This window comes from Artemia sp. Qi Xiang Cuo, chromosome 9 (genome assembly GCF_049724085.1).
Source record: "Artemia sp. Qi Xiang Cuo chromosome 9, ASM4972408v1, whole genome shotgun sequence".
Classification (NCBI taxonomy): domain Eukaryota; kingdom Metazoa; phylum Arthropoda; class Branchiopoda; order Anostraca; family Artemiidae; genus Artemia; species Artemia sp. Qi Xiang Cuo.
In genome coordinates this window covers 13151781-13161252 of record NC_142802.1, presented here as the reverse complement: position 1 = coordinate 13161252, position 9472 = coordinate 13151781, and the positions used below count along the sequence as shown (strand labels likewise).

Genomic DNA, 9472 nt, shown 5'->3' with positions numbered 1-9472 from the left:
TAACCAAACTAAACTTCAACTCTAACTAAAACTCTAAGCTAAGACTCTGAGATAAAACTCTAAACTCTTAACTATAACTAAAGTTCAACTCTAACTAAAACTCTAAGCTAAGACTCTAAGCTTAAACTCTAAACTCTTAACTAAAACTAAACTAAACGAGAACTCTAACAAAAGCTCTAAGCTATGACTCTAGGCTAAAACTCTAAACTCTTAACTAAAGTAAACTAGAACTGTAACAAAAACTCTAAGCTAAGAGTATAGGCTATAACTCCAAACTCTTAAATATTGCTAATCTAATCTTGAAATTTAACGAAAAATATTAACTAAGACTCCAAGCTAAAACTCTAAACTCTTTATTATCACTAAAGTAAACTGAAACTCTAAAAAAAACTCTAAGCTAAGATTCTAGGCTAAAACTCTAAACTCTTAACTATAACTAAAATAAACTTCAACTCTAACTGAAGCTCTAAGCTAAGATTCTAGGCTAAAACTCTAAACTCTTAACTAAAACTTAACTAAACTACAACTTTACTAAAACTCTAAGCTATGACTCTAAGCTAAAACTCTAAATTCTTAACTAGAACTAAACTAGCTTCAACTCTAACTAAAACTCTAAGCTAAGACTCTAAGGTAAAACTCTAAACTAAACCTAAACTAAACTAGAACTCTAACAAAAACTCTTAGCTAAGACTCTAAGCTAAAAACTCTAAACTCTTAACTAAAACTAAACTAAACTAGAACTCTAACAAAAACTCTAAGCTAAGACTCTAAGCTAAAACTCTAAACTCTTAACTAAAACTAAAGTAAACTTCAACTTTAACTAAAACTCTAAGCTAAGACTCTAAGGTAAAACTTCAAACTCTTAACTATAACTAAACTAAACTAGAACTCTAACAAAAACTCTAAGCTAAGACTCTAAGCTAAAACTCTAAACTCTTAACTAAAACTAAACTAAACTAGAACTTCAACAAAAACTCTAAACTATGACTCTAAGCTAAGACTCTAGGCTAAAACTCTAAAATCTTAACTAAAACTAAACTAAACTAGAACTTCAACAAAAACTCTAAGCTAAGACTCTAAGCTAAAACTCCAAGCTAAAACTCTAAACTCTTAACTAAAACTAAACTAAACTTCAACTCTAACTAAAACTCTAAGCTAAGACTCTACGCTAAAACTCTAAACTCTTAACTAAAACTAAACTAAACTAGAACTTCAACAACGACTCTAAGTTAAGACTCTAAGCTAAAAACTCTAAACTCTTAACTGAAACTAAACTAAACTAGAACTCTAACAAAAACTCTAAGCTAAACCTCTAAACTCTTAACTAAAACTAAAGTAAACTTCAACTCTAACAAAAACTCTAAGCTAAGACTCTAAGGTAAACCTCCAAACCCTTAACTATAACTAAACTAAACTAGAACTCTGACTAAAACTTTAAGATAAGACTCTAAGGTAAAACTCTAAACTGTTAACTAAAACTAAAGTAAACTAGAACTTCTGCAAAAACTCTAAGCTAAGACTCTAAGCTAAAATTCCAAATTTTTAACTATAGCTAAAGTAAACTTCAATTCTAACTATAACTCTAAGCTAACACTCTGAGCTAAAACTCTGAACTCTTCACAAAAACTAAACTAAACTAAAACTCTAACAAAAACTCTAAGCCAAGACTCTAAGCTAAAACTCTAAACTCTTAACTATAACTAAACTAAACTTCAACTCTAACTAAGACTCTAAGCCTAAGACTCTAGGCTAAAACTCTAAACTCTTAACTAAAACTAAACTAAACTAGAACTCTAACAAAAACTTTAAACTAAGACTCTAAGGTAAAACTTTAAACTCTTAACTACAACTAAACTAAACTTCAACTCTAAATATAATTAAGCTAAGACTCTAGGCTAAAACTCTATTCCAATGGGTTAAAGAAAAAACCGGAAAATGTTGGATAATTTCTAGTTTAAAAAACTCAGTCAGAAAAAAACTTTAAAAAAAATCAAAAAAGGGAGGGAGGAAGGGGAGGGGCTCGGGGAGCCTTTGGGGGCTCAGGGGGTCTTTGGAGGGCCTGGGGGTCTTTGGGGGCTCAGGGAGCCTTTGGGGTCCTGGGGGTCATTTGGGGCTCGGGGGCCTTTGGGGGCCTGGGGGGCATTAGGGGGCTCGGGGGCCTTTGGGGGCCCGGGAGGCCCTTTGGTGTTGGAATAGGGGGGGGCCTTTTGGGTTGGGGTAGGGGACCTTACAACACTGTTCAAATGGAGCTTGTGTATTATAACAACCACAGAGTTTCACTTCAAATCATCTTCTAAATCATCTTCTAAAATCATCTTCTAAAATCTCTCAAACGTTTTCGCACAAATAATCAACTAAAGTTTCTCAAACGATTTCGCCCAAATAATCCCCTGAACGTAATTTCTGCGTGTTCCTCTGTTTCGGCATCACTGAGCTGTCACATTTGAAATTCCTAGGAAACCCTTTCCCGCGTAAAATATATTCAATCTGTGTTCATCTCGAAGGTGTTCCCAGCTACACTATTATAGATTTGATAGAATATCAATTTCTCTCTGACCTAAAGATCAGAGTAGCCATATTTAAAAATAAAATATCAATTTATCTCTGTCACTAAAAATCAGAGAAGCCATATTTAAAAATAGAATTTCTATATCTTTAGAGTCACATACAATTCCTAGGAACAAGTGATGTCATTTCTAATTCCGATGGCTTCGATGGAATATTAAAGAATTTATCACTAAGTCTAAAGAGCAGAGAAGCCATATTTAAAAATAGAATTTCTATCTCTTTAGAGTCTCGCATAATTCCTAGGAAACAAGTGATGTCATTTCTAATTCCGTTAGTGGATCAATAATTCCCATTAGATACAATAAATAAATTCTCCTTTCATAGATAAATAATTCCCCTTAGAACCAACAAATAAATTACCCTTTCTTGGATCGATAATTCGCCTTAGAAACAACAAATTAATTCCCCTTTCTTGAATCAATAATTCCCCTCGATTATGCTAATAAATTTCTCTGAAATCTGTCCCCTTTCGTAGATCAATAACATTGTCTATGTAGATAGGCTACCGTTAGACTCAATTGTAGATGGAAGCAGTGGTGTGGGACGGGAACTCACAATAGCTTCCTATTTACAGTTGATTCCTCAGGAAAATAAAAATTAAAAGTGAGTGACTCAAATTTTACTGCAGCAATCACTATGTTTTGCTTACCACCACTATGTTACCTTACAAAAATAACTATACTAAAAAGTGATAAAGCATCGAATAGTTTCAAAAAATTCTAAACAAAAACAAGAAAAAACTCCTTAAACATAAGCTCCATTCGTTAGTACTGTAAATTATAAATCATTATTACCTGTGACCATTATACTCCTAATATCCGCTTCGTCCAATTCAGAGATTGCCTCATATGTGCTTTCTTTCGTCTGATTCTGCGTAATAACTAATCCATATAATTCAAGATTAAGCTCAAGGTCTTCCCGTTTTATATTTTGGTTTACATCATCAGGTGTAAGGTCTTCTTTGAGCTCACCACCTGCTAGGGCTAAAACTCGGTATCCTTGATTCGTGTAAAATTTTAGTGTATCATTGAACGACCTGGGAACAAAAAAAAAAAAAAAAAAAAAAAAAATCAGACGAACTAAAAAAAAACCTGTTTAGGCAAATCATTTATTTAGCCTTCAAGTCCAAAAGCAATAGTGGTGTACAATATACCATTTGTCCTTATGTATGACTGCAGTCCATAAGAACCGTTATTATAGAATATTAATCCAATAAAACAAACGGTCCATGACCATGTCTAGAAAAAAAAATCCGAAAAAATAGTCCATGCTTGGATAAATAAGCTTTCTCCATTTATGAAGGGAACCAAAATAAGAAAAGGATAATTTGGTTGAATACAAAAATAATTTTATTTTCACAAGTATTACAAGAAACAAAAACATACCAAAAAAAAATTATTTTTCAAAGTTTCAAAATATTGATAAAGAATAAAATTTTTCAGCTTAAAGTGGCTCTTACACCAAAATAAAATACGTCAAACTAAGTCTGACGCATAATATTTTTTTGGCTGAAAAAAGAAGAAAGAAAAGGTTTTTAGCTTGATAACTTGCAATATGAGATAGGAAAGGAAAAGAAGAAAAGGAAAAAACAATGATAACTTACTGAAAAACGAATCACAAAGCTCGTAAATTTTTTCAGGTGCTCCTTTTACAATTACGGATAGATTTTTGGCTCCTTTTCTTTTAAAAACTACAGATGTTCTTTGAAGAAACGATTCAAAAGGAAACTGCTTCAGTATAGCAATTCTTTCCGTCGCTTCTGACGGAGGTGCGACAATTATAAGTGGTTTAAACCCATAAGTTGACTCATCCGAGGATACTGATGGCAGTAGCTCCTAACATAGTAAAACAGAAATTGGGTAAATTGTAAGACAGAAGTGATCAAATATAGTTATGTGTAGTATATACAGAAAATATAACAGAGTATAATATAGTATAACAGAAGTAATATAGAATACTTCAAAACAAAGGCTGGATAGTTATCCATATTTTTCCCGGAGATCAGATTTACACAGAGTGGAATAGAGGACATTTATTTAATGTTTTGTTAGTTTCGGGAAGCTTAAAATTGTAACGAGTTTAGAAAAGCGTCCATAGATCAGACTAATAGACCTAATTCTATCTGTTCAATGATGCTGCCATCTATTATATTACCGCCTAACGTTTATGTGCTGAGTAACTATACGGATAAGTAGAACAAATTCGTAGAACACAATGCATTCAGACAAAACGCAAAAAGTTTCCATCTAAGGTTTATACATTGAATAATTAAACGGTTGAATCAAATACCGTGTCAACCACGCTGGCATCAGCCAAAAATCATACGCAAAATTTATAAACGCAAAACAACAAAACTGTTAAGTCAATTGATGTGAAAACGTATTTCCATCAGTCAAGCTGTGAGGGGTTTTTTCATCCTCAAATTCATAATTTCCTGACCTTTCAACAACATTGAACAAAATGGCTATCTCAAACTTTTGATTGAATGTGTTCGAGAAAATGGTGGGCATGAGAGGGAAGTTTGTTGCCCTCCAGTCACTTTGGACTATTCACAGAGGGCACTAGCCCTTTCAATATTCAATCAAATGATTCCTTTTTTGAAGTATCTACAACAAAAAACTTTTTAAAAAAACTTTATATACCCCCAAGGCATAACTTACAACCCTTGCCCTGAGTAGGGAGGCCCTATCGACTCCGATCAGTACATAAGTTATGCATATTTTTATGGTTTTTCTCACTGAGGATGTTTTTTCATGGTTGTTCTCACTTTCATGGATGTCAACAACAACAATTCATAGAGCAAAGGCGGAGGGCAAGACTTCTTGGGGACATGGCCACCTATCGAAGGCTCAATGGATTGCGGAACAGACTTATTCACCGAAACCGAACTCAGTTTGTTGCAAGGAAAGCCGATGAAATGGAACTAGCAGCAAAAAAGAAAGACATGGGTAGCCTGTTCAAGCACCTCCGCAATCTCACAGAAAATAAAACACCAGCATTAGGACCCGTCCTATCCAGGGATGGGACACTTCTCTCTGATGAGGCTTCTTGTCTCGAGCGGTGGAAGGACCACTTCTGCTCACTCCTGAACAACACTAGCCCGTCTATGCCTCCTACTGATAGTCCTTGCCAACCTGGCAGTCCAAGATCCGAAACAGATACTCCTCCAAACGAGCCTTTCAGCCCATCAGAAATTGGAAATGCAGTAAAAAGGCTCAAGAACAATAAAGCTGCCGGTATCTGTGGCCTGAGTGCGGAGCTGCTAATATATGCAGGTCCTGTTATGCTCCTGTTTCTCCACACCCTGTTCTCTACAATCTGGCAAACCAAGATAATTCCCGAAGATTTGCGGAAGGGTGTAATTATCCCTTTTTGGAAGAGGACAGGTTCTAGAAGCGACTGCTTGAACTACCGTGGAATAACCCTACTGTCTGTCCCGGGAAAACTTTTCTCAATGGTCCTGCTAGATCGATGTCGAAACATCATTCGTAAAATCCGGCGACCGGAGCAAGCTGGTTTCACTTCTGACCGTTCAACCATTGAGCAGATTTTTACGACCTGACAAATCATAGAAAAAGTCACGGAGCTCTGACACTAAGCTTTTTTTTACCTTCGTCGACTTCCACGCTGCGTTTGACTCAGTGGACCAAGAAGTTCTTTGGCGGATTCTAGAATCGACAGGTCTCCCTGTGAAATACTACAGACTATTCAAAGCTCTATACTATGGGACGGAGAGCTGTGTTCAAGTGAACGGCCGCCGCAGCCCGTTCTTCCAAATCACGACAGGAGTGCGCCAAGGATGTGCAGTGGCCCCAGAGCTCTTCAATGTCATCATAGACTGCGTTATGACAAGGACTACTTCACGTCTCAGCTTGGGACTCAAGTTTGGAGATCGTGTCATTACAGATGCTGATTTTACCGATGACTTGGCCATTCTGACGGACTCCATGAAGCAGTTGCTGGAAGCGCTTTGAATCTTACGAGAAGAGACTGCAAAAGTAGGACTGCAGATAAACTGGACTAAAACGAAAATTATGGCCATTGACCCATCCTCTCCTGCTGCCAATCCTTCAGTTAGCCTGGATAGCACCACTAGCATCGAAGTTGTCCAAAGGTTCACCTACCTGGGCTCCATAATTTCTTCAGATGGCTCGCTTCTTTCTGAACTACAAGCGAGAATATCCAAATTGTCTTCCGCCATGGGCAGAATGAACCGTCACCTCTGGCGAAAACCAAACATCAGTCGCACAACGAAGCTGCGGATTTTCAACGCCCTCGTCGGCTCTGTGATGCTCTATGGAGCTGAGACGTGGCAAGCTTCAGCCGCAACCCTCAAGGCAATTGATGTCTCTCAGTCGAAGAGCCTGAGGAGGATCGAAGGTCTACGATGGTTCGACTTTGTCAGCAATGAGAAGCTGCTGCAGCTCACCAAGCAGTCTCGGTTTTCGACCCAAGCAGCCGAGCGAACACTACGATGGTTCGGACCCCTACTTCGAATGCCTCAACACATACCTGCGAAAACAATTCATGACTTCGACCCTGTCAAAGCCGGTTGGAAGCGACCTCGCGGCCGACCGAAGAAACGATGGTCTGACAGCCTGTCCGAGTTCCTGGCGATGGCAAATATCAGGTTGAGCGATGTGCGAACGCTTGCCATGGACCGAAGTGGATGGAGGAGGCAGACGTCACTCTCTACACCGAGCAGCGCCTGGCAGGAGACATAAGTCAAAGTAAGTCAAATTTGGAATACTATGATAACAAGGGGACATCATCAGGTAAGGAAATTTCAATATTGAAATATTCTTATCCGAGAGTTGAAAATAAAGACAGGACAAGATAACTGATTTACACAATTACTCCAGGGGACCAGATAAATTTGAAAGAAGAAACGAAAATGGTAAATCATCTAAGGGCTTGCTAACTCCTATTAAGAGATACATATTATTTTTTTATTGGTGCGGTTCTCGACTGTGTTCGGTATAATACACAAATACCATTTGAATAGTGTTATAAGGTCCCCTACCCCAACCTCAAAAACCCCCCGGGGCCCCAAAGGCACCCCGGACCCCAAAGGCCCTCTGGGCTCCCAAAGTGCCACCCAGGCCCCAAAGAGCCTCCTCCCCTCCCTCAACCCCCCACCCCCACCCCTCTTCCCCTCCCCCTTCTCCCCTTCCTCCCCCTCCCTTTTCCCTCGTGTACTCCCTCTCCCCTCCTCCCCCTCCCCTCTTCCCCTCCTCCCCCTCCACTCCCTTCCCCTCCCCCATTTTTTTTAATACTTTTTTTTTATTTTTTTTAACATAGTATTTTTTCAACTTTTTTTACATCTCGTCATGGTTTACCTTCTCACTGTTACATTCTCTTGATGTTTCAGAGTTCATTTTGGATTTCTTTCGTTGAAATGTAAGAGTTGGAATATTTCAGTAGTGTTTGGCTGTGGTTTACCTTGTCACTGTTACATTCTCTTGATGTTTCAAAGTTCATTTTGGAGTTTTTTTTTTTGAAATGTAAGAGTTGGAATATTTCCGTAGTGTTTTGTCGTAGTTTACCTTGTCACTGTTACTTTCTCTTGATTTTTCAAAGTTCATTTTAGATATTTTTTGTCCTTGAAATGTAAGAGTTGGGATATTTCAGTAGTGTTTTCTCGTAGTTTGCCGTGTCACTGTTACATTCTGAAGATGTTTCAAAGCTCATTTTGGATGTTTTTCGTTGAAATGTAAGAGTTGGAATATTTCAGTAGTGTTTTCTCTTTGTTTACCTTGTCACTGTTACATTCTCTTGATGTTTCAAAGTTCTTTTTGGATTTTTTCATTGAAATGCAAGAGTTGGATTAGTAGAGTTTTGTCGTGGTTTACCATATCACTGTTACATTCTCTTAATTATTCAAAGTTCATTTTGGACTTTTTTCGTTGAAATGTAAGAGTTAGAATATTTCAGTAGTGTTTTGTCTTGGTTTACCATATCACTGTTACATTCTCTTGATGTTTCAAAGTTCATTTTTGACATTTTTTGGTGAAATGTAAGAGTTGGAATATTTCAGTAGGGTTTCGTCGGGGTTTACCTTGTCACTTTTACATTCTATTGATGTTTCTAAGTTCATTTTGGATTTATTTTTTCTTTGAAATGTAAGAGTTGGAATATTTCACTAGTGTTTTGTCGTGTTTTACCTTGTCACTATTATATTCTCTTGATGTTTCAAAGCTCATTTTGGATTTTTTCGTTGAAATGTACGAGTTGGAATATTTCAGTACTAATACTGAAATAATCCAACTCTTGCATTTACGATAAAAATCAAAAATGAACTTTGAAACATGAAGAGAATGTACCAGTGACAAGGTAAACCACGATAAAAAAAACTACTGAAATATTACAACTCTTGCATTTCAACATAAAAAAAAATCCAAAATGAACTTTGAAACGTCAAGAGAATGTAAGAGTGACATGGTAAACCACGACAAAACTCTAGTAATCCAACTCTTGCATTTCAACGCAAAAGATCCTAAATGAACTTTGAAACATCAATAGAATGTAACAGTGACATGGTAAACCACGAGAAAACACTACTGAAAAAATTCAAACTCTTACATTTCAACAAAAAAAAATCCAAATGAACTTTGAAACGTCAAGAGAATGTGACAGTGACATGGTAAACCACGAGAAAACACTACTGAAATAATCCAACTCTTGCATTTCAACGAAAAAGATCCTAAATGAACTTTGAAACATCAATAGAATGTATCAGTGACATGGTAAACCACGAGAAAACACTACTGAAATATTCCAACTCTTGCATTTCAACTAAAAAGATCCTAAATGAACTTTGAAACATCAATAGAATGTAACAGTGACATGGTAAACCACGAGAAAACACTACTGAAATAATCCAACCCTTTTATTTCAACAAAAA

The 9472-nt window shown here is 36.9% G+C and overlaps 1 protein-coding gene across 1 annotated transcript in view; it reads right to left on the bottom strand.

Moving 5' to 3' along the window:
* Positions 1–3345: 3345 nt before the first annotated feature.
* LOC148948326 (polyamine-transporting ATPase 13A3-like) overlaps positions 3346–9472 on the bottom strand; it is a 117453-nt gene continuing 111326 nt past the window's right edge. Inside the window, exons 12-13 of the mRNA XM_089094889.1 lie at positions 4172–4403; positions 3346–3611 (exon numbers count right to left, since the gene is read on the bottom strand). Coding sequence (XP_088951015.1) covers positions 3346–3611; positions 4172–4403 — 498 coding nt within the window. The remainder of the gene's footprint in view (positions 3612–4171; positions 4404–9472) is intronic.